The following is a 26,200-nucleotide window of genomic DNA, read 5'->3' as shown; positions in this document are numbered from 1 at the left end:
CACCTTATATTCCATCTGGGTAGCCTCAAACCTGATGGCATGAACATCTATTTCTCTAACTTCCAGTAATTTTTCCCCTCCCCTTTCCTCTTCATTGCAATTTGCCTACCGCCACAACAGGTCCACGGCAGATGCAATCTCAATTGCTCTCCACATGGCTTTAGACCACCTAGACAACACAAACACCTACATCAGGATGCTGTTCATTGACCATAGCTCAGCATTTAATACCATCATTCCCACAATCCTGTTTGAGGAATTGCAGAACCTGGGCCTCCGTACTTCCCTCTGCAATTGGATCCTCGACTTCCTAACCGGAAGACCACAATCTGTGCAGATTGGTGACAACATCTCCTCCTCACTGATGTTCAACACTGGTGCACCTCAGGGCTGTGTGCTTAGCCCACTGCTTTACTCTCTATATACCCATGACTGTGTGGCTAGGCTTAGCTCAAATACCATCTATAAATTTGCTGACTATACAACCATTGTTGGTAGAATCTCAGGTGGTGACGAGAGGGCGTACAGGAGTGAGATATGCCAACTAGTGGAGTGGTGTAATAGACAATAGACAATAGACAATAGGTGCAGGAGTAGGCCATTCAGCCCTTCGAGCCAGCAACGCCATTCAATGTGATCATGGCTGATCATCCACAATCAGTATCCAGTTCCTGCCTTATCCCCATAACCTTTGATTCCGCTAACTTTAAGAGCTCTATCCATCTCTTTCTTGAAAGCATCCAGAGACTTGGCCTCCACTGCCTTCTGGGGCAGAGCATTCCATACATCCACCACTCTCTGGGTGAAAAAGTTTTTCCTCAACTCCATTCTAAATGGCCTACCCCTTATTCTTAAATTGTGGCCTTTAGTTCTGGACTCACCCATCATCGGGAACATGCTTCCTGCCTCCAGCGTGTCCAATCCCTTAATAATCTTATATGTTTCGATCACATCCCCTCTCATCCTTCTAAATTCCAGTGTATACAATCCCAGTCGCTCCAATCTTTCAACATATGCCAATCCCGCTATCCCAGGGATAACCTTGTGAACCTATGCTGCACTCTCTCAATAGCAAGAATGTCCTTCCTCAAATCTGGAGACCAAAACTGCACACAGTACTCCAGGTGTGGTCTCACCAGGGCCCTGTACAGCTGTAGAAGGACCTCTTTGCTCTTATATTCAATTCCCATTGTTATGAAGGTCAGCATGCCATTAGCTTTCTTCACTGCCTGCTGTACCTGCATGCTTGCTTTCAGTGACTAATGTACAAGAACACCTAGATCTCGTTGTACTTCCCCTTTTCCTAACTTGACTCCATTTAGATAATAATCTGCCTTCCTGTTCTTACCACCAAAGTGGATAACCTCACATTTATCCACATTAAACTGCATCTGCCAAGCATCCGCCCACTCACCCAGCCTGTCCAAGTCACCCTGCATTCTCATAACATCCTCCTCATATTTCACACTGCCACCCAGCTTTGTGCCATCTGCAAATTTGCTATAAGAGATAAAGGGCTGAAGAAGATGGAGTCTGATTGGAGAGGACAGTGGACTATGAAAGAAAGGGAAGGAGGAGCAGCACCAGAGGGAGGAGCTGGTCAGTTGAGGAGAAGAAAACTCCACAGCAACAACCTGACACTCAACATCAGTAAGGCGAAAGAGCTGACTGTGGACTTCAGGAAGGGTAAGATGAAGGGACACATACCCGCCCACACTGGAACCCCTACTATTTGCCTACCAACCCAACCAATTAACAAATGATGGAATAGCCACAGCTCTACACACCATCCTTACACATCTGGAGAAGAGGGATGCTTATGTGAGAATGCTGTTCTTGGACTACAGTTCAGCATTCAACACCATAATTCCCTCCAGGCTCGACAAGAAGTTCAGAGACCTCGACCTTCACCCTGCCTTGTGTAGCAGGATCCTGGACTTGCTGTCAGATTTCCGGCAGGTAGTAAGAGTGGGTTCCCTCAGCTCTGTCCCTCTGACCCTCAACACAGGTGCCCCTCAGGGGTGTGTACTAAGTCCCATCCTTTACTCTCCGTATACCCATGACTGTGTCGCCACCCACAGCTCCGATCTGCTAATTAAATTTGCTGACGACACTGCACTGATTGGCCTTATCTCAAATAATAATGAGGCAGCCTACAGAGAGGAAATCATTACCTTGACACAGTGATGTCAAGAAAACAATCGCTCCCTGAATGTCGCAAAAACAAAGGAGCTGGTTGTGGACTTGGGAGTCATCTTGGGAATCAAAGTCGGCGGTGAAAACATCAATAATTTCAGATATGCAGATGGCACTGTGTTAATTGCAGGTATGGAGGAAGAACTACAAAACTTAATTGATATAATTGTTGAAGAAAGTGCAAAAATGGGTCTATCTATCAATCACAAAAAGACAGAATGTATGGTGATATCCAAAAAGAAAAAGAATCCTATCTACAGGCTGAGAATAAATGGGGAAGACAGAACTTTTGCTACTTAGGAAGCTGGGTGACATCAGATGGCAGGTGTGACATGGACATCAAAAGAAGAACAGGGATGGCAAAAGACACCTTTATGAGAATGAAGAGTATACTGACCAACACTAAACTAGGCATGACAACCCGTCTCAGAGTACTGAAATGTTACGTTTATCCAGTTATGTTATATGGTCAGAATGTTGGACAATATCTAGTAACATGAGGAAATGAATTGAAGCAGCGAGATGTGGTTTTTGAGGAGGATGCAAAGAATATCATGGACAAAACGAATATCTAACGAGGATGTCATGAACAGAGAAAACACAAAAAGAGAAATGATGTATGAGATCATGAAAAGGCAACGTAACTTCATTGGACATGTGATTAGGAAAGAGAAGTTAGAATGCACGGTAATTATGAGAAAGATTGAAGGGAAGAAAGCAAAAGGAAGGCAAAGACAAATGATGATGGAGACAGCAGCCAGAGAACTGGAAATGAATACCAATGAATTGATCCACTTGACCCGAAACAGGAGTGTGTGGGCCATGGCAGTCAAAGCTCAGTCTGGCATGACACCTGATGATGATGATGGTGTGGACTACAGGAGGAATGGAGACAGGATAGCCCCTATTGACATCAATGGATCTGGGGTCGAGCGGGTGAACAGCTTTAAGTTCCTCGGCAAAAACATCACCGAGGATCTCACGTGGTCTGTACACACCAGCTGTGTGGTGAAAAAGGCACATCAGCGCCTCTTTCACCTCAGGCAGTTGAAGAAGTTTGGTATGGGCCCCCAGATCCTAAGAACTTTCTATAGGGGCACAATTGAGAGCATCCTGACAGGCTGCATCACTGCCTGATATGGGAACTGTACTTCCCTCAATCGCAGGACTCTGCAGAGAGTGGTGCGGACAGCCCAGCACAGATGTAGATGTGAATTTCCCACTATTCAGGACATTTACAAAGACACAAACACGAGGAAATCTGCAGATGCTGGAATTTCAAGCAACACACATAAAAAATGCTGGTGAACGCAGCAGGCCAGGCAGCATCTCTCGGCCCAAAACATCGACTGTACCTCTTCCTATAGATGCTGCCTGGTTGCTGCGTTCACCAGCATTTTTTATGTGTGTTGCATTTACAAAGACAGGTGTGTTAAAAGGGGCCGAAGGTTTATTGGGGACCCAAGTCACCCCAACCACAAACTGTTCCAGCTGCTGCCATCCGGGAAACGGTACCACAGAATAAAAATCAGGACCAACAGGCTCCGGGACAGCTTCTTCCACCAGGCCATCAGACTGATTAATTCATGCTGACACAACTGTATTTCTATGTTATATTGGCTATCCTGTTGTACATACTGTTTATTATAAATTACTATAAATTGCACATGTATGTGAAGGATGTAAATAATAAAGTCAATTCATTCATGTCCTGAATAGTGGGAAGGTCACATCTACAGATGTGCTGGGCTGTCTGCACCACTCTCTGTAGAATTCTGCAGTTGAGGGAAGTACGGTTCCCATACCAGGCAGTGATACAGCCAGTCAGGGTGCTCTCAATTGTGCCCCTGGAGAAATTTGGGGGCTCATGCCAAACTTCTTCAACTGTCTGGGGTGAAAGAGGTGCTGTTGTGCTTTTTTCACCACACAGCCTGTATGTACAGACCACGTGAGATCCTCAGTGACCTCAGTTCCCAATCATCATTCCCCATCCCGAAGGACTGTCTAATATTGTTGAAACCCTGCCACTAGGACTGAGAAGGGAGAGGAGAAGAGACAGCCAGTATAAAGCGGGGAAGGGGACTACCGAGAAAGGAATCTGAGGTGATGAATGGACTGAGGAGGTGCCCAAGATAATGGTTAGGTTGCACTGGGGAGGGGAGATGAGCGGGTCTCGAGTTGGGAGACAGAAGCAGGTGAGTGACAGATGGAGCCAAAAAGAGAGGAAAATGACATCGCCGCGCCCCCTGCTGGTCACAGTATGGTATTTCAGCGTCGCCGCGCCCCCTGCTGGTCACGGTGTGGTGTTTCAGCGTCGCTGCGCTCGCTCCCTAGTAGCATGAACCCTCTACTTCGTCACTGTGCCCTTTGACGGCCGCAGCCCGGTATTCCGCGTCATTATGCCCCCTAGTGGCCGCAGATCGGAATCGCAGCGTCGCTGCGCCCCCTGGCGGCCACATACAGCCGCTCTCTAGTGCGCTAATGGCGGACGAGGAGGTAGAGGATCTTGCTTCTGTCCACAATGTGGTCGGATCGGGGGGCAAGTCCGGAGACAAGATGTTCACGCTTAAGAAGTGGAACGCCGTGGCCATGTGGAGTTGGGACGTGGAGTGCGATACCTGCGCCATCTGCAGGGTGCAGGTGATGGGTAAGGAGCCGCCGCCGACTCCGCCGGGGCCTTTTGCAGCCTGGGGGCTCGAGTAGCGAAGAGCGGCGGAGGTTAGGGGTTTGTGTGTTGGTGCGGGACGGACTAAAGTGCACGTTAACAGCGTGGCGGAGCGGGCAAAGAGCCGGGGTTGGGGTGAGTTAGGCGGGTAGGTGGATGAGGGGAGTACAAGACTGGATATGTGAGTAGTTGGGATGGGGGAGAAGATGTGGTTCTGTGAAAAGGTTTGAGAGTGATGTCGGAAATCAGAGACCCTTGTTAAAATTTCTGCACAGAATCACCCCCACAGCACAAAGATGATTTCTGTGGCCCTCACAGAACATTCTTGGATGGTTTGCAGACGTGGGAGAAAGATTTTTGAGGTGTACTTTCTCTAAGTAATTTTAGAAAAGTCTAGTTTACATACGCAATGCTTCACAAACACGTCTGAGTCATAGTGAAGACGTTAACATTCATTTCGGGATTCACACTGGATCCTGGTCCTTGGATCTGATCCGGCCATGAGAGAGCGAACAAGGCACCTCGTGTAATGCACCGGGATATTCTCCTTTTTGACGTTTTGTCACTCAGAATGACAACTAAATGGGATAGTTGGTTGTGGAATGCAGTTATTTGTGCTCACGTCAAGGAAATGGTTAAAGTTGACGTTTGGAGCGTTCCATTCGGGTGGAAATTGAGTGAGCTGTAGATTTGTCATGTCAGTCCTGAATAATGGATGTGCTTCATGAATAGCAGGTGCTAGGATCTGAAATTAAATTAGAAATCACTGGAAGCACTCAGCAGCTCAGGCAGCACCTGTAGAAAGAGAATCAGTTGGCTTAGTAATACACACAAATTGCTGGAGGAATGCAGCAGGCCAGGCAGCATCTATGGAAAAGAGTGAATAGTCAATGTTTCATGCCAAAACCCTTCATCAATTAGTTTTCCATGTCACACGGCCTTTACCAGAAGAGATAGGCAGAAAGAGTTATGAATGGCCCATGTGAGGTCTATGAAGTTATAAGAGGCCTAGAGTGGGTATAAGTATAAGAGATTCCTACAGATGCTGGCAATCCAGAGTAACTCATCAGTCCAGATGAAGGGTCTCGGCCTGAAATGCCGACTGTTTATTCTCCTCCATAGATGCTGCCTGACCTGCTGAGTTCCTCCACCATTTTGTGTGTGATAAGGTAGATGGAATCTTTTCCCGCTGGTAGGGGCATCAAGAACAGGAAGACATAGGATTAAGGTGAGAGGAGGGCGTTTTAAATGGGATTTGAAGGGGAAGTTAGTGGTAGCTATCTGGAACTCACTGCCAGAGGAGGAATCATTGCTCACTGGTGGAATCTTAAAGAAATGTTGGTCTTGCTCTCAATACCCTCAGTACAACATGTAAATAAATAAATATAGAATCAGTTATAACTGCTGCACCATTGATGACAGCATTTGGCTATCTAGGCAGAAAGCTGTGCAGTTTTCCTCACTAACACCAGTTCTGACCTCTGCTTTGAGGTGCTTAGGCTTGTGCTCCTCTGGCCTAGGTCAAGGGTTCATAACCTGGGGTCCACCAACCCCTCGGTTCATGGTATGAGTCCATGGCATTAAAAAAAAGATTGGGAACTCCTGGCTTAACGTGTCCATGTGAATCCCTTTGCCAGTCCTCTTGCCAAGATTGGGCTCCAGAATCCTACAAAAAGCCCATCTTGAGAGCAAAAAGGCAAGTCTGTGTGAAATGAGAACGACAGTCAGATACACAACAGCCGTGGCAGGGTGTACATGCTATTACTTCCTATAAGGCATAAATGACAGTGAGTTCACCACCTTTTATTCACACTTTCAAATGGAGAATGACACATCTGGGTGAATCCCCCACAGCATCTAGCCACCTTTTGATATCTGTTTTGCGGGCTGATATCAAAACCTCTGTCAAAAGAGGATGAACCCTCACAAGGCACATGGTCCTTACAGTGTACCTGGCCAGGTGCTAAAAACCTGTGCTCACCAATGTGCTTTAGCCCTCCCTCCCACCTACTTGAGAAGGGCAGCGGTCGTGCTGGTGCCCAAGAACAGCAGGGTGAGCTGCCTCGGTGACTGTTAGCACTCAGATTTACCATGACAAAGTGCTTTGCGAAGTTGATTATGGCTAGAATTAACTCCTGCCTAAGCAAGGACCCAGACCTGCTGCATTTCACCTCCCACCACAACAGCTCTGTAGCAGACACAATCTCTTGTCTTTGGAGCACTAAGCAACAGCAGACATACATAACAGCTCAGTGTTCAATACCATTTTCTCCTAGGGATGATTCACCAAGCTTTAAAAACTGGGGCCTCTGTGCCTCCCTCTGCAACTGGATCCTTGACTTCCTCATCAGGGTCGGTGCCGATCAGTCATAACATCTCCTCTTCACTGACAATCAACAGAGACGTGTGCTTAACCCACTGCTCTACTCTCCCTATACTGAAGACTGTGTGGTTAATCACAGCTCAGATGTCCTCTATAAATTCACAGGTGACACGCCGTTGTTGGTAAAATCTCTGATGGCAACGAGGAGGTGTACAGGAGTGAGACAGATCAGCTGGTTGAGTAGTGTTGCAACAACGCCAAGATGTCGCCCAGCGTCAGCAAGACCAAGGGATTGATTGTGGACTGCTGGAAGGGGAAGCCGGGAGAACCTGCTCGTTGAGGGGTCACTGGTGGAGAAGGGTGAGAAGCTCCAAGTTCCTGGGAGTCGACATCTCAGAGGATCTGTCCTGCGCCCAACACATTGATGCAGTCATGATGAAGGCACGCTAATGGCTCTATTTCTTTCAGAGTTTGAGGAGATTTGTAATGTCACCAAAGACAGTTGCAAATTTCTGTTAATGTACGATGGAGAATGTTCTGTCTGGAGTGGAGGCTCCAATGCACAGACTGCAGACGGGGTTAGACTCAGCCACCTCCATCACAGGCATAACCCTCCAGTGTGGACATCTACGAAAGGTAGTGCCTCAAGAAATTAGCATCCATCCCTAAGGACCATCACCATCCAGGGCATACCCCCACTGGGGAGGAGCTACAGGAGCCTTGAGATCCACATTTAACGATTCAGAAACAGTTTCTTCCCCTCCACCTTCAGGTTTCCGAACGCTATCTCATTATTCCTTTTTTTCTCTATTTATTTATTGTGTAATTTATAATAATTTTATGTTTTTCCATTGTACTGATGCCACAACGCAGCAAATTTCACACGGTATAAGACAGTGATAATAAACCTGAATCTGATTCTGTAATATAATGATATTACATTAAGGGTGCTCTGAGTTCAAATGGTTGGGCTTTAATCAGTCATGGCTTTTTTAAAAATAGCTAACAGGTAATTAATTTCCACAGTTTAAAAAAAACACAAACTGAAGGAGAAACTCAGCAGGGTTAGGTGGAATCGACTGTTTATTTCCCTCAACAGATGCACCCTGGCCTACTGAGTTGCTCCAGTGATTTAGTGTTTCTCCAGATTCCAGCACCTGTGATCTCTATGTTTCAGGCTGAGTGAGGGAGGCACATGGTTAGAGAGGCGTCCTTTGTAGTGGAAGGTCCTCCAGCATTTTGTGTGTTACTTGGATTTCCAGTGTCTGCAAGTTTTCTCTTGTTTGGCCTTTGTAGTGGGATGGGGAACAAGGATAATGACTTAATAAACGCTAGAAGCAGCTAACTTAGATATTGGAAAAGCAGCATTATAGAATAGCGTGATTCAACATGGAAACAGGCCCTTTGCCTCACCAGATCTGCACTGAGCATCACACCCATTTACACCAGTCCCGTTTTAATTCTCCCCCACCATTTCCATGGACTCCTGGATTCTACCACCCACCCACACATGAGGGGCAATTTTCACTGGCCAGTTAACTTTCCGATCTGCAAGGAAACCCTATGCTGTCACGGGGAGAACATGCAAACTCTGCATAGACAGATGCTGAGGTGAGGATTAAAACCCAGTCACTAGGGCACGGTTATAATGTGAAACTATAGGGGAATATCAGGAGAAGGTTTTTTCCATAGAGAGTGATGGATGTGTGGTAGCAGAGACAAATATACCCAGTGACCATTTTATTGGGTAATTCCTGTACCTAATATAACAGCCACTGTGTGTATTTCTGTATATTTGTCATCTTCTACGGTTGTAGCCCACTCACTTCAGCGTTCGACCTATTGTATGTTCAGGGATACTCTTCTACGCACCATGTTGTCACGCGTGGTTATTGGAATTACTGACGCATTCCTGTCAGATTGAACCAGTCTGGCCATTCTCCTCTGACCTCTCTCATTAACAAGGCATTTTTGCCCACAGGACTGCCACTTTGTGGATTTTTTTTTGTTTTTTTCACCAATCTCGGTAAACTTGAGATACTGTTGTGCTTGAAAATCCCAGGACATCAGCAGTTGCTGAGATGTTCAAGCCAACCCATCGGGCACTAACAATCATTTCACGGTCAAAGTCATTTTGTCCCCGTTCTGATGTTTGGTCTGATCAACAGCTGAACCTCGTGACCATGTCTGCATGCTTTTATACATTAAGTTGCTGCATATGATTGGCTGATTAGATATTTCCATTAGTGAGCAGGTGTACCGAATAAAGTTACCACTGGAACATTCCAGATTCAAGAGGGTTCAATGTCATTTCCAGGATACAAGTGTAAAGGAGAACAAAATATTTGGATTATTTCGGTTAACTCCAGATCCAATGCAGCATAAAAACACAAAAACATAAAGAACACAGTTTTTATAAAAATGCCATAAATACATAAGATAGCTTTATACATACAACTATGTAGGTTGACTGTACGTACATAAAGTGCCTGTACATAAGGTGATTGACATGAAATGATAAAGTGGTGGGGGGGTGGGTTAGTGGGTGGGCCTGTTGATCAGCCTTACTGCTTGGGGAAAGTAACTGTAGTTACTTTGATGGGCCTGGCTTGGATGCTACATCGTCTCCTCCCTGATGGGAGTGGGACAAACAGTGGGTGGGGTCCTTCATAATATTGCTGCCTTTTCTAGCACCTTTCTGTATATGTGTCCTTCATAGTGGGTAGGCTGGTGCCAGCGATGTGTTGGGCAGTTTTTACTACCCTGTTGTGGAGTCTTCCTGTCTGCTGCAGTACAGTTTCTCCACCATGCAGTGATGCAGTGTATTAGGATATTCTCCACTGCACGTCCGTAGAAGACCGTGAATATTGATGTGCACAGCCTCCATTGCTGTGCTGTCAATGTAAAGAGTGATGTGGTGTGAGTTCCCTTGAAGTCAATACTGACATTAAGGAAGAGGTTATTTGCCTGGCATCAGGCAGCGAGCTCTTCCACATCCTCTCTGTAGACTTTCTCATCACCATTGGTGATAAGCCCCACCACTGTCCTGTCATCAGTGAATTAACACTGTGATTAATCAGGTGTTTGGCCATGTAGTTGGGAGCAGAATGTACAGCAGTTGGCTCAGCACACAGCCCTGAAAGGGGCACCTGTGTTGAGGATGATAGGGAGGGAGGAACAGTTGGCATCCTAACTATCTGAGGTCTGTTGGTTAGAAAGTCTAACACCCAGTTGCACAGTGGTGTATTTAGACCGAGGAGTAGGAGTTTGTTCACTGTCGTCTGTGGGACAGTATTGTTGAATGCCAAACTGAAAACCAGAAAAGCTTTCTGACATAAGTGTCCTTGTTTTCTAGGTGTGTGAGGGCCAGGTATGTGACAGGTGCACATGGATGGTGGGGAAATGGAGGGTTGTCTGGGAAGGAATGATTGGATTGATCTTAGGGTAGGTTAAAAGGTCGGCACAACACCATGGGCCAAAACACCTGTACTGTACTGTTCTATAAGGTAGTAGTGCCAACCCACAAAGGGATGGAGTCGGTTGAGTAACCAAAAGGCCACCAGTGGTAAAATGCTTTAACCAGGGGGTTAAGAAAGAAGACCATAGACACACTTGCTGGCACCAAGGAGGGGAGGAGAATAATTGGTGGAAATGGACTGGTGCCATGTTGAGATATTCTCTCCATTGTGGTAACTTAAAGAGAGCATGTCCTAGTTAGTGAGGGTCCTTAGTAATGGATGTCACCCTATTAAGGCATCAGCTCTTGAAGATGTCCTCGATGGTGGAACAGTTGTCCAAGGAGAAAGATTCCAGTGGATGATCTATGAAATATAACACCAGCTGGAAAAGACAAGCGGGGATAATTCACCACAAACAGAGAAATTGTTTTTCAGTGTAAAAAAACAGAGCTGATGTGTTATAAATTTACTTTCAGAAGAGGTGAGCGTAGGGCTATCAGTGACAAAATGTCCAAAGGGGTTAGCTAGAAAACAGGTTAAAAATAATACCTCAGCTCACCTCATTTCAAAACCAGTGTCACTAAACTGCCAAAAAGCTTGTTACATTAGTCCCAATGCAGATACTGCTCCATTGAAACTGAATTTTCCTGTGCCCACACACCACCAGTCCATATTTAGAATGAGGTTTGGTGTGACCACGTTGAAGACATGTTCACAATGTCATCAGAGGTTTCCATCCAATCCCTCTGAGGAAAATCCAGGGTTGGAAAATCAAAGAACATCCCCACCAGATCCAAGGTTCACATTTCTTACATCAAAGAAAGGTATCCAGGTTACTGAACTTTACTGAGCAGTAGTCACTGTCTACAAAAATGAATTTATTTTCAGATCCCTAATTTCCACTGTGCTGTTAAATTATTTGTTTCTTTGTTTAGATGCTTGTCTTCGGTGTCAAGCTGAAAACAAACAAGAGGATTGTGTTGGTAAGTTCTTACATTGATTTCCTGTAGTGTAGCGTCATAGACCTTAGAAAAGGCCTTTTGGCCCAACTGGTCTATGCTGACCAAAGATGGCCCAGAGCCTTCTAAACATTTCCAAACCATGTCCCTGTCCAGCTGTATTTTAAAGTTGTTATTGAATCCTTCCTCAATCACTTCCTCTGGTAGCTTATTCCACATACATACCACCCATGTGTGTAAATAGATGTCCCTCAAGTTCCTTTAAAATCTTTCCCCTCTCACCTTCTCTATGTCCTCTAGTTCTTGGGAAAAAGCCTGAGTGCATTCACCCTATCATTGTCCTTCATTATTTCAGACACCTCTATAAGATCACTTCTCAGTATCCTATGCTCTAAAGAATAAAGTAAGTCAATCTCTCCTTTTGCTCAGTTCCTCAAGTTCCAGTAGCATCCTTGTAAATCCTTTCTGCACTCTTCTCAGTTTCATTGTACAGTACAGGATGAGCAAAACTGAACACAACACTCCCAAGTGCAGGCTCACCTACACTTCCTGTAAACCTCACTGTGACCTCCCAACTTTTATACTCTTTGCCTTGACTTATAAAAGCTAACACGCCAAAAGCCTTCTTTACCACCCTGCCTGTCTGTGACTCCATTTTCAGGGAACCATATACTTGTATTCAAAAGGTCCCTCTATTCTACACAGCTCCTCCTGGAGCCCTGCAGTTCACTGTTAAAGTCCTACCTGGATTTGACTTTCCCAAATGGCAGATCTCTTACTTATCCAAATTAAACTCTACATTTTTTATCATTTCTCGGCCACCTACTCAACTGACCAAGATCCCATTGTAATTTTTTATTGTCCACTATACCAGCAATTTTAGTGTCAGCTACAAATTTACCATGCCTTGCACATTTTTATCCAAATCGCTGATATAAATGACAAACAACAGTGTGCCCAACACCATCCACTGGCCAAGGGCTTCCAGTCTGGGAAAACAACCTTCTACCATTACTGTCTCCTTGAAGGGTCTCAGCCTGAAACGTTGGCTGTTTATTCCCCTCCATAGATGCTGCCTGACTTGCAGAGTTCCTCCAGCATTTTGTGTATGTTGCTCATTCATGTACCCAATTGGCCATCTTTCCCTGGATTCCATGCAATCTAATCCGGAGCACCCGACCGTGCGGAACCTCGTTAAAGACCCTACAGGTCCGTATAAGCTACCTGTATAGTACCTTGTTGGTCACATCATCAAAAAACTCATCATGTTTGTTAGACATGATCTCCCATGCACAAAGCCATGCTGACTACCAACCTGTCTACCTATCTCTGCAGATGTACATATAACTTCTCTTTCAGAATCCTCTCCAGTGATTTACCTATCATAGATTTTAGACTTACTGGTCTATACTTAACAGGTTTTGCCGCTGTTCTTAAATGGGGCACAACATTCACAACCCTGCAATCTATGGGAACTTCACCCATGCTAACAAAGATTCAAATATCTCATCAAGGGCTCCTGCAATTTCTTCTCTAGCCTCCTACAGTGTTCTTGGATAAACCTGGTCAGGTCCTGGAAATATTTCACTTCCAGCACCTTTTCTATGGTAATGCAGACTATTCCCAAGACCTTTCCTTTTACTTTTCCTAGTTCTAAAGTTTTCATGTGTTTCTCCACGGTATAAAAACAGAGGGGAAATATTCATTAAGGACCTTGTCCACCTCCTGTGACTCTACACAAAGGTGTCCTCTTTGGTCTTTGAGGTGTTGTATTCTCTGTTTACTCACTTCCCCTTAATATACTTAAAAAATCTCTTTGGATTTTCTGTCATCTTCTCTGCTAAAGCTGTCCCATGCCCCCTTTTCCCCTCCTGATTTCCTTTTTGACTATACTTCTGCATCCCTTGTACTCCTCCAGGGATTCACTTGATCCCAGCTGCCTGCACCCTTACTTCTCATCACCACACTTCAGTGATTTCATCTCTGACAATTGATGTGACATTCCCTTGAATCAAAAAAGTGACCCCACTCTCCGTCTCTATCCCAGCTGAAGCAGCTGTACCCCTGACCATTAAGCTGCCTGCCAGTCCTGTCCCTCCCTTACCCCAGTGTCAGGTAACTGTCCACCTTCCCTGGCAGATCTCTTGCACTGAAGTAAATACAATTTAATCCAGTAGTCTCCTTGCTCTTGTCCTTTCTCCTGCCTGCCATGACCATTTATTTTGCTGTCACTAACTTTGGCATCACTTCCCAGCCTCTCATTTGCCTTCCTGAAGCTTGGGATCCTACTGGTCCCTCCACCCCACCCCACCCCCAGTCTTTTTTAAGCCCACGCTTGTAGCACTAGCGAATTTGCCTGCCAGGATATTGGTCCCCCTTCAGTTCAGGTGTAACCTGCCCCTCTTGTACAGGTCACCTCGTACCTAAAAGAGATAGCAATGGTCCAAATATCTGAATCCCTTATACCAGTTTCTCAGCCACACATTAATTAGCCACATTCTCCTATTTTCTTCCCCTCAGTAGCATGTGGTACTGGAGGTTATCAAGAGATTACTACCCCAAGGTCCTGCTCCCTGTATTCACAGCAGGACTTGTTGCCTTCATCTACCTACCTTGTTTGTGCCAATGTGCACAGTGACTTCTGGTTCTTCACCCTTCCCTTGAGAGTGTTCTGCCGCCACTCTGTGACATCTTGAACCCTGGCACCAGCAATGCGACATATCATTCTGAAGTCCCCAGAATGTGCTGTCTGTACTGCACCCCTAACTGTCAAATCCCTGATCACTGTACTCCTTTCTACCTGCACCCTTCCCTGCTGAGCCTCAGAACCACAGACACGCTACTACTGCTTCTGAATGGACAGTCCCACCCCAACAGTATTCAAACTTTGTAATAGTTCTGAGAGGAATGGCCGAGGGGAATCTTGCACAACTTGTCTACTCTCTTTTCCTTTCCTGGTGGTCATCCAGCTACTTTCAGCCTGTCTCATAGGTATGACCATCATCATTATCATTATCATTGTGCCCTGTTGTATGACGTAGGTGATCATGGTCCTTGGCCATGATTGCTCTTGGCAAATTGCTGTACATAAGTGGTTTGCCACTATATTTTTCTGGGCAGTGTCTTTACAAGACACGTGACCCCAGCCATTATCAATACTCTCCAGAGATTGTCTTCCAGGCGTCAATGGTCCCATAACCAGAACTGGTGATATGCACCAGCTGCTCATACGACTATCCACCAGCTGCTCTCATGGCTAGACGTGACCCTGATCTGGAGTCTCAGCAGGTGTTACACCTTACCCAAGGGTGGCCTGCAGGCTAACAGGGGAAAGGAGTGCCTTAGACCTCCTCACTAAAATTCTTCCCTGTGAAACGCTCAGCATCTCGGATGATGCTGAGTGTATCTCGCACCAACACCAACTCTCACGCGTCTAGTTGATTGTTTTTTTTAGTAGTGTTGGATTTTATTCATTGGAGCGAACTTCTCAGTGCCACCCAGAACCCTTCTGTGTGTTGAGCACAAGAGTAGTTTTATAATAACCATTACAACCAGCATGTGATAACATCTGAAGAAAAATTAAAATAGGCAAAACTAATGCAAGCTAATCATGTGAAAATTAAACTAAACTAAAAGAACCATGAGATATGATGATGCGTCAGGGGTCCGTAACCTTTTTTATACCATGGAGCCTTACCATTAACGGAGGGGTCTGTAGACCTCAGGTTAGGAACCCTTGGGATCCATGGATCCATATGTTCCTGTTATATTTGACCATAAGACGTGGGAGCAGAATTAGGCCATTTGGCCCATCGAGTTTGCTCCACCAATCATGGCTGATCCTTTATTTTTCTCCTCCACGACCCCATTTTCCGACCTTCTCCCTGTAACCTTTGGTGCCATGTCTGATCAAGAACCTATCAATTTCTGCCTTAAATACACCCAACGACCTGGCCTCCACAGCTGTACATGGCAAAAAATTCCACAAATTCACCACCCTGTGGCTAAAGAAATCTCTCCACATCTCTGTTTTGAATGGACGCCCCTCTATCCTTTCCACTTCTACTCTGTCTAGGCCTTTCAACATTCGAAAGGTTTCAATGAGATCCCCCTCATACTTCTGAATTCCAGTGAGTGCAGACCCAGAACCATCAAACGTTCCTCGTATGATAACCCTTTCATTCCTGGAATCATCCTTGTGAACGTCCTCTGGACCCTCTCCAGTGCCAGCACATCTTTTCTAAGATGAGGAGCCCAAAACTGTACACAGTACTCAAGGTGAGTCAGCATCACATCCCTGCTCTTGTATCCTAAACCTCTTAAGATGAATGCTAACATTGCATTTGCTTTCCTCACCACCGACTCAACCTGCAAGTTAACCTTCAGGGTGTTCTGCACAAAGACTCCCAAGTACCTTTGCATCTCAGATTTTTGGATTTTTTCCTCATTTAAAAAATAGTCCGTACATTTATTTCTACTACCAAAGTGAATGACCATGCATTTTCCAACATTGTATTTCATTTGCGACTTTCTTACCCATTCTCCTAATCTGTCTAAGTCCCTTTGCATCCTACCTGTTTCCTCAACACTACCTGCCCCTCCACCAATCTTCGCATCATCTGCAAACTTGGCAATAAAGCCATCTATTTCATCATCTAAATCATTTATATACCGCATAAAAAGAAGTGGCCCCAACACCGACCCCTGTGGAACACCACTAGTCACTGGCAGCCAACCAGACAAGGATCCTTTTATTCCCACTCGCTGCCTTCTTCCAATCAGTCAATGCTCTGACCATCTCAGTAACTTTCATGTAATACCATGGGCTCTTAACTTTGTAAGCAGCCTCATGTGGCACTTTATCAAAGGCCATCTGAAAGTCCAAATATACAACATCCACTGCATCCCCTTTATCTCTCTGACTTGTAATCTTCTCAAAGAATTCTAACAGGTTCATCAGGCAGGATTTTCCCTTAAGGAAACCATGCTGACTTCGTCCTATCTTGTCTTGTGTCACCAAGTACTCCACCTCGTCCTTAACAATTGACTCTAATGTCTTCCCAGCCACTGAGATCAGGCTAACTGGTCTATAATTTCCTTTCTGCTGCCTTCCTCATTCCTCTGACCATGCCACAGTCCATTGATTTTTGAAAGATCATTTCTAATGCCACCACAACCTCTAACACTACCTCTTTCAGAACCCTAGGGGGCAGTTCATCTGCTCTGGGTGACTTGTGTACCTTTAGCCTTTCAGCTTTTTGAGCAACTTCTCCCTTGTAATAGTAACTGCACCCACTTCTCTTCCTTCACACACTACAACATCAGGCATGCTGCGAGTGTCTTCCACAGTGAAGACTGATGCAAAATACTCATTTAGTTCATCTGCCATCTCCTTCTCCCCCATTATTATCTCTGCAGCCTCATTTTTTTAGCAGTCCTATATTCACTCTCATGTCTGTTTTATTTTTTTACATACCTGAAAAAGCTTTTACTATCCATTTAGATATTATTTGCTAGCTTGCTTTCATACTTCATCTTTTCCCTTCTAATGCTTCTTGTAGGTTTTTAAAAACTTCCCAATCCTCTATCTTCCCACTAATTTTTGCTTTGTTGTATGCCCTCTCTTTTGTTTTTACCTTAGCTTTGACTTCGCTTGTCAGCCATGGTTGCACTATTTTGCCATTTGAGTATTTCTTCATTTTTGGAATACACATGTCCTGCACCTTCCTCGTTTTTCCCAGAAACACACGCCATTGCTGCTGTGCTGACAGCCCTGCCAGGAGCTCCTTACAATTTACTTTGGCCAACTCCACTGAAATACTGCTACGTCAGACTTTACTTTCTCCCTATCAAATTTCAAGTTGAACTCAATCATATTGTGATCACTGGTTTCTAAGGATTCTTTTACCGTAAGCTCTCTAATCACCTCCAGTTCATTACATAACACCCAGTCCAGTATAGCTATACCAGTGTATTGACAGATTTTCTCTTGTTATTTATTATCACTCAGTGTGTACCCTACAAAAAATATTCAGCAATTATTTTGTGTTCTAACTCACAGGATATAGTCTACAGATATATTTGTGTTTGGAAAGGAATTTTGTTTTTGGCATTAACGAGTGAAATGTTCTCTTTTATTTTACAGTGGTTTGGGGAGAATGTAACCACTCCTTCCATAACTGCTGCATGTCGCTGTGGGTGAAACAGAACAATCGCTGCCCTCTTTGCCAGCAGGACTGGGTGGTGCAGCGAATAGGAAAATAGTGCTGTTCTCATTTACCACGATCTTTATGGGTGCCAGGTTGATGTGTGTGACATGGCTGAGTTGAGTTTCCTATTGCAAAGCAAACATTTTTAAGAGTGGCCCCTCCTTCCCCCTTGGCATTTTTACACAAAGATGATCTGCCTGTATTGAATGAATCAGAAGTCATTGGATATGACTTGTATATATTTATTAAAAAGTTGGAAGAGTATGAAATGTGTTCCACTGTTTTGTTTCTTATGTCATTCAGGTTGCTAAATTTGTATTGATATTAGTCTCTCCTCCAAAATGTAACATTTGATTTTTTGAGATTGGAAATATCTGACTTTTATGTTTTTCAACTGAACCATCATAAAACGTACGTCTCAGCTTGAAATGTCAACTGTTTATTTCTTTCCATAGATGCTGCCTGACCTACTGAGTTCCTCCACCATTTCCTATGTATTGATCTGGCTTTCCAGGAACTGCAGAATCTCTTGTTTATGAAATATGCTGGGTTCCCAATCTGTCCCTTGATAATATTGCACTATCCTGGCCTTACTCTCGAGGAAAAGATCATGTCAAGATTACAAATTTTATTTGATCGCCCTTGTGCATCTATCCCCATTCCCTCCCTAAGAGCCGTGTGGGTGTACCTACACCTCAGGGACTGCAGCGGTTCAAGAAGGCAACTCATCACCACCTTCTCAAGGGGAACTAAGGATAAGCAATAAATGCTGGCTTAGCTGGTGACGACCAGATCCCATAAATGAACAATAAAAAAAAATATTCAGATCTCCAGATTCTAATGTAGAAATCTGGAAAGCATCTCAGCCAGAATCAGGCCAGGGGGAAAAGTTCTGGAAAGAAAAGACCAGGACAGTGGAGAGAGATAGAAAATGGTTACAAGAAATTGAATTTCAGGTAAAATTTTATTCCTGGATCAAAAAATTTAATCATAGATAACATAGGTTCTCAACCTCTTTCTGCTTTAGGACCACTTATGACTTTCATTTACCTCTGTGGCCCTCACCCTCCATAGTCTCCATTAGTTGCTAAGTTTTTTTGGTCAATTGTACAATTATTCTAATAATAGTTAATATTTATGTTTAAACAAGTTACTCGTATTACATGTTAAATATAATGTTACTGGTGCACATGAAAAATAAAACTATTTCAAATCTCTGAACAGGATATTTTATTCATAACGTATATAATATTTTTCCAACCAGCAATGAAAAAGGGCTTAATATTGTTACCTTGGGTAGTTAGTGAGATCTTTGTGACTGATGCAAACTATTAAGTTCTTGAATACCTGGTTGCTACTAGGCTAAAGATAACTGAAGATCACCTCATTTCACAACATCGAGACGGTTACGAGCTTTTGATAGAAGCTGAAGAGTTTGACTAAAACCATATTCAACCAGATAAGAAGTGGGAAATCCAATTAAAAACAACTTTGCTTTCTCCCAGAGCTGTGGAAAGTTATTTTGACTATCACTGGTTATCCAGAAATTTTGCTTGCTGTTTTTGAGTTTTGCTTGAGCTTGCAGCTCAATAAGACATTCTTGCAATGTGGTGTCAGTATCATTCACATTCCCCCAAATGGCTCCACCACACAATCTGGAATATGCATCTCCAGCAGGTCTCTGAACCGACATTCCAAAACTTTGTAGTTGTTACAAATAATCAAGATATACAATCAGATCATCATCTTGCAATTCTATTTTAAAAGTGACCAGTGAAGGAAATTACAATAAACTCACGACATACAATATTGCTGCTCAAAAATTTGAGTTTTCCAAGGAAAGCAGCAATAGCCTCTGCATGATATGAGATTACAGTTTTTTCCTTGTGACTTTATTTAATAAATTAAGGTCTTCAAATATATCTGCCAGGTAAAATATGTCAGACGCTTTGCAGCGACAATTTGTTCTCCAATCAGCATATCACTTAGAAATGCTACAACACTATCACAAATTACCTTTTGATAACCATCAGACCTCTGTATGCTTTGGTAGCCGTTCAAAATCTTCTTTGTTTTCCTCACAAAGTTGTTGAAAAACTCTTGAAGTGCATTTGATTTGAAGGGTGTGAACAATGATTTGCGCTTGTCAAGCAAGAGCCCAGATAACAATTTATGTGCCACAGGCTAAGCTGTTTTTTTGCCTTATTTGTATCCTCTAGCATGTTTTCCCATTCATTTCATTCCGAGTTCCAATTAAATTACATATACTATATTTTTTAATTATGTATTTTAATAATACATCATTAAAACAGTGAATTTATAATGGCCTATTTAGAAACTCGTGGCCCCCAGTTTGGGATGGCTTACAATCTTATCAGGATTCCTGGTAATACATCAACCCATGTCCTTCCCATCTCAGCTATAGCTTTGGCTAAGGCATTCTTGATTGTTCGGCTTATCCTAACATTCCTGAACTCTGAGGGTGGTAGGATACATGGAACTGTTGTCAATTCCCTAATAGTCAATTCCTTCATCACTTTCCCTGTGAAATGTGCTCCCCTGATCCAAGTCCACCTGGACTGGGTTTCCCCACTTTTTGAGGATTTGCTGAACTAGAATTCATGCAGTCCCTTGTTGGGAAAGCCTCTAACTTTCTACACTGGGTGACGTAATTATTCTACACTGCCATAATTATTAGACAGTAGCTATTCCCCCTGTTTTTTTGCAGGGGCCCCATGAAGTCCATCTGGATGTTTTCCCAGGGTCCCCTCGGCCGGCTGTAGCTTTCCATCCCTACCAGGGTCAAATGATACAATGGTGGCAGAACTTCTCAGCATCCCCTCCCATCCCTAGCCACCACTAGTCCTGCCAGAGTATCGTGATCATGCTCTGCCTTTGCTGATGCATCACCCCATGATATAACTTAAGTAGTACCTGCCCAAAACATGGTGGAGGCACCACGACTCCTTCCACCCCATGTGTCCAGCTCCCATCTGGTCCTTCCTTTGCTCCCTTTCTCCTCCACTTCTCCTTCTCTTCTGCCTCCACCTCATCATATAATTTTACTAAACTGGCTTCTGTCGTTTCTTCCTGCGCACTTGCAATTTCAATTGCCTCTTGTTCCTCTGCGGCCTTCTTCGCAGTGATGTCTGCCCGCTCATTTCCCTTCTGTTCCTCACTCTCCCCTTTCTGGTGAGCCTTTACTTTAATCACTGCCACTTCTGCGGCAGATTCACTGCTTCCAGCAGTTGTTGTATTAGGTGCCCGTGCTAAATACCTGCACCTGTTGAGGCTACAAATCGACATCGTTCCCATGCCATCAGATAATCATGCACCACCCCAAAGGTATACCGGCTGTCTGTACATGTATTTGTTCATTTGCTTGTACTGTAGTGCAGTGCCTCTATCAGTCACCCGTTCCACCACCTGAGCTGAGCAACCCCTGACAGTGTTCCTGAAGGTAATCTTTCACCTGCTTCCTTCACCACAGCCCACCCAGTCCACAGCTTCCTGTCTGTGTACCTCCAAGATCCATCTATAAAAAAGCCCTCTGCTTCCCCTTCCAGAGGTACTTCATGAGTCTATAATGACCCCTGCTTCTCTTGGCACGTCAAGTCCAAGGATAGTATCCTCATTATTTGGATAGACCCAGAAATACACTGGAAGCTGCACCCCGCCAATTCCGAGTAACTGTGTTACGCTTCTTTCTGGCTTCACAGTTTTTCCACCTAGACCCGTAATATATGATAGGTCAAATTAGGGATGCGTTGCAACATAAAAGGCAGACAAAATCAAAAAAGGTGAATACAGGACTGAAGGTGCTATATCTGGATGCGCGCAGTATATGGAATAAGGTAGATGAACTTGCAGCACAGTTACAGATTGGCAGGTATATTGTAGGCATCACTGAATCATTGCTGAAAGAAGATTACAGCTGGGAGCTTAATGTCTAAGGATACACACCATATCAAAAGGACAGGCAGGAATGCAGAGGGGGCATGTTCCTCTGATGGTAAAAAATGAAATCAAATCATTAGAAAGAGGAAGGTGTTGAATCATTGTGGATAGAGCTAAGGAACTGCAAAGGTAAAAAGACCCTGATGGGAGTTGTTTTCAGACCCCCAGTGGATATGGGGATGTAAGGATGTGACCTACAAATTACAACATGAGATAGAAAATGCATTGCAAAAGGACGATGCTTCAACATGAAGGTAGATTGGGAACATCAGGTTGGAGCTGGATTCGGGACATGCCCTCTTATTACAGTACTACTATCAGGGAGGAGATGCAGAAGCCTGAAGACACCCACCCAGCATTTTAAGAATAGCTTCTGCCCCTCCACCATCAGATTTCTGAATGATCCATGAACACTATTTTGCTATTCTTCTTTTGCATTACTTCAAATATTTTTATTGTAACTTATAATAATGCTTAGGTTTTGCTGCCACAAAACAACAAATTTCATGACATACGCCAGTGATATCTATTCTGATTGAAGCAGCCCTAAACTCCAAGGTCCATTCTACAAAACTTCACACAATTCTACTTAAGACTAACGTTTATGTAGCACTTTATCACTGTACTTAACAACATCTAATGCAATATATTACCTCAAAATGCAATGACTAATATGTGGACAAAACTGGCAGCAGGAACTTATGTTGGCCAGAACATGGGATGAACTTCAACAGTATTGGCAATTCATTACTAATGCTGTCTATATTTAACAGAATAAGTAGACAGCTCCATGATTTAAGGTCTCCTTCAGAAGGTGGCTTTCCTAATTTGGAGCAATCCTTCAGTGCTGGCACTGGAATGCTGGACCAGATTATGTAACCAAGAATGAGGTTTCAACATGAATAATACCTGCTAATCCGAACAAACACTGCTGAATACAAATCCCATATCCCTTACCTGCAGGCTGGGATATCACTGAAAAGAACACTGGCAGGGATGACGGCAGAGCAGCAATGGCTGGAATGTCAGGAAGTAATTCAGAAGGCACAGGATATATAATCCCAAAGAGGAAGAAGTATTCTAAAGGCAAGATGACACAACCATGGCCATCAAGAGAAGTCAAAGCCAACATTAAAGCCAAAGAGAGGGGATATAGTTGAGCAAGACTTAATGGGAATGTTAGAGGACTGGGAAGCTGTTAAAAACCAACAGAAGGCAAGCAAAAAAGTCACTAGGGGGAAGATGGAATACAAAAGTAAGCTATATTAAAGAGGACACCAAAAGATTATTCAGATACATAAAGTGTAACAGAGAAGGGAGAGTGGATAACGGACTGCTGAAAAACCACACTGGAGAGGTAATAATGGGGGACAAGGACATGGCAGATGAACTGAATAAGTATTTAGCATCAGTCTTCACTGTGGAAGACACTGGCAGTTTGGTGAAAGTTCCAGGTGTCAGGGGTCATGAAGTGTGTGAAGTTACCATAACTTGGGAGAAAGTTCTTGGGAAGCTGAAAGGTCTGAAGGTAGATAAATCTCCTGGACTAGAGGGTGTACACCCCAAGGTTCTGCGAGGTAGCTGAAGAGATCGTTTAGGCATTGGTAATGATCTCTCAAGAATCACCAGATTCTGGAATGGTTCCAGGAGACTGGAAAATTCCAATTGTCACTCCACTCTTCAAAAAGGGAGAGAGGCAGAAGAAATGAAACTATAGGCCAGTTAGTCTGACCTCAGTGGTTGGGAACATGGTTGGGAGTCGATTATTAATGATGAGGTCTCAGGATACTTGGAGGCACTTGATAAATTAGGCCGTAGTCAGCATGGTTTCCTCAAAGGGAAAATCTTACCTGACAAATCTGCTGGAATTCTTTAAAGAAATAACAAGCAGCATAGACAGAGGAGAATTGTTTGATGTTGTGTATTCAGATTTTCAGAAGGCCTTTAACAAGGTGCCACACATGAGGCTACTTAACAAGCTAGGAGCCCATGGTATTACAGGAAAGATTCCAGCATGAAAAATACAGTGGCTGATTGGCAGGAGGCAAAGAGTGGGAATAAAGGGAGCTGGTGACTAGTCATGGCTGCTGGTGACCAGTGGTGTTCCACAGGGTTCTGTGTTGGGACCAATTCTTTTAATGTTATATGTCAATGATTTGAATGATGGAATTGATGGCTTTGTTGCAAAGTTTGCAGGTAGTTTTGAGGAGGTGGAGAGGCTAAGAATGATTTAGACAGATTAGGACAGTGGGCAAGAAATGGCAGATGGAATATAGTGTCAGGAAGAGTATAGTCATGCATTTTGGTAGAAGAAATGAAAGAGTTGTCTATTTTCTAAATGGAGAGAAAATACAAGAAACAGAGGTGCAAAGGAACTTGGGAGGCCTTGTGTAGGATTCCCTAAAAGTTAATTTGCAGGTCGAATCTGTGGTGAGGAAGGCAAATGCAATGTTAGCATTCATTTCAAGAAGAGTAGGATATAAAAGCAAGGATGTAAATTGAGGCTTTAAAAAGCACTGGTGAGGCTTCACTTGGAGTATTGTGAGCAGGCTTAGGCCATTAATCTTAGAAAGGATGTGCTGAAACTGGCCAGGGTTCAAAGAAGGTTCACGAAAGTGAATCCGGGATTGAATGGCTTGTCATATGAAGAGCGTTTGATGCCTCTGGGTCTGTACTCACCAGAATTCAGAAGAATGAGGGGTGACCTCATTGAAACCTATCGAATGGTAATAGAGTGGATGTGGAGAGGACGTTTCCTATGGTGGGAGAGTCTAAGACCAGAGGGCACAGTCTCAGAATAGAGGGGTGTCCTTTTAGAATGGAGATGAGGGTGAATTTCTTTAGCCAGAGAATGGTGGATCGGTGGATCTGTGGAATTCTTTGCCACAGGCAGCTGTGGAGGCCAAGTCTTTATGTATATTTAAGGCAGAGGATGATAGATTCTTGATAGGTCAGGGCATGAAGGGATACGGCGAGAAGGCAGGAGAATGGGGCTGAGAGGAAATTAGATCAGCCATGAAAAAATGGCGGAGCAGACTCGATGGGCCAAATGACCTAATTCTGCTCCTCTATCTTATGGACTAATGGTCTTATAAACCACCTGTCCGGTTGTTGGCAAGGGTAGGTCAGTAATCGATACTGATGACTCTGTGTCCACTAACATATCGCATTGCCAACCCCCTAATAATGTTGTTGTGTACATCTGTGTATCACCAGTGCTGGCAGTGGGGGCTGCAGCCATATTTTCTTCTGATCTAGAAACCGTCTTCACCAGCTCTATGATCGGATCGACAGTCGGATTGGTCAGACTGGACACTGATGGGGTGAGAGATTATGTGTCTGCTGTGACCTTTCCTGTTTCTCTTTCCTCTCTTTTGGACACTGTCTCCAACCATTTCCCGATAGGCCACAGCTGTAGCATATCAACTCCTTTACCCTCCCACATCTCTTCCAGTAGTTCCTTGCTACATGCCCCGGTTAACGGTACACAAAACAGCAGCTGCATCCACGATAGCCATCTTATGAATTCTCTTGTACTTCCTCTGGTCTGTCTCACTGGCCTATGAAACAATCGCAGACAAGAGAAAATCTGAAGATGCTGGAAATCCCAGCAACACACACAAAAGGCTGGAGTAACTTAGCGGGTCAGGCAGCATCAATGAGAAAAAGTACAATCGACGTTTCGGGCCGAGACCCTTCGGCAGGACTATCGCAGAGTAGGTCAACCCCACCGTTATCCCTAAATCTAAAACTTACTGGTGGGCTAAGCTCAGGCCTTCCTTCATCATTTTCAGGAAGACTTGATCATCCCTCCCTGAATTATTCAACCCTGAATACTCCTCATACACTCAATATTTACGTTCTGCATAATCAATGGCTGTCTCATCAGCCTTTGAATCACTGCCATTATTGTTCCCCAGTTACTCTCATCTCCTCCCAGTCGCTGCCTCACTTCCCCTTTAAAAAAGCGATACCTTTTTTCATTGCTGGCATTCCCAGTAGTTGCCCAAGTATTCCTCGGGCACTTCGCTTTTACCAACACTTGTATATCTTTAGGGTGCATCTGGTGAATTCCAACCAATTCCTCAAGCTTGCAGCAGAATTCTGAATTTCCACATGCGACAAGTGAGGGCAACGATGATAAAATGCTGTGTTTCTCCCCGGGGGTGAAAGGCTTATGAATGGGTGTAATCAGAGTCACCGGCTGGCTCAGGTCATCAGGGTTCTCGACCTGATGTTGCCTGACCTCGATAGGTACCATCCTGAGAAATATATCTGGGTAAGTATCTCCACACTATTTCCCACACTACGTAAAATATAAATGGTGGGTACCAGTTAAACAGGACATGCTTAACATAGAAACATAGAAAACCTACAATACAAGCCCTTCGGCCCACAAAGCTGTGCTGAACATGTCCTTACCTTAAAAATTA

At 44.1% G+C, this 26,200-nt stretch overlaps 1 protein-coding gene across 1 annotated transcript; it reads left to right on the top strand.

Annotated features, from left to right (window-relative positions):
- Positions 1-4,642: 4,642 nt before the first annotated feature.
- Positions 4,643-19,031, top strand: rnf7 (ring finger protein 7). Its single transcript, XM_063044825.1, has 3 exons — positions 4,643-4,843; positions 11,578-11,625; positions 17,747-19,031. Exons 1-3 carry the CDS (start codon positions 4,678-4,680, stop codon positions 17,863-17,865), a joined length of 333 nt encoding a protein of 110 aa, XP_062900895.1. The 5' UTR covers positions 4,643-4,677; the 3' UTR covers positions 17,866-19,031.
- Positions 19,032-26,200: the final 7,169 nt, after the last annotated feature.

Source organism: Mobula hypostoma, chromosome 4 (assembly GCF_963921235.1).
Source record: "Mobula hypostoma chromosome 4, sMobHyp1.1, whole genome shotgun sequence".
Taxonomy (NCBI): domain Eukaryota; kingdom Metazoa; phylum Chordata; class Chondrichthyes; order Myliobatiformes; family Myliobatidae; genus Mobula; species Mobula hypostoma.
This window is presented reverse-complemented; position numbering and strand designations above follow the sequence as displayed.

Coding starts and splice junctions, on each gene's coding strand:
- rnf7 (XM_063044825.1), top strand. CDS start 4,678: ATGGCGGACGAGGAGGTAGAGGATCTTGCTTCTGTCCACAATGTGGTC. Junction 4,844..11,577: donor CTGCAGGGTGCAGGTGATGG/GTAAGGAGCCGC, acceptor TTCTTTGTTTAG/ATGCTTGTCTTCGGTGTCAA. Junction 11,626..17,746: donor CAAACAAGAGGATTGTGTTG/GTAAGTTCTTAC, acceptor TTTATTTTACAG/TGGTTTGGGGAGAATGTAAC.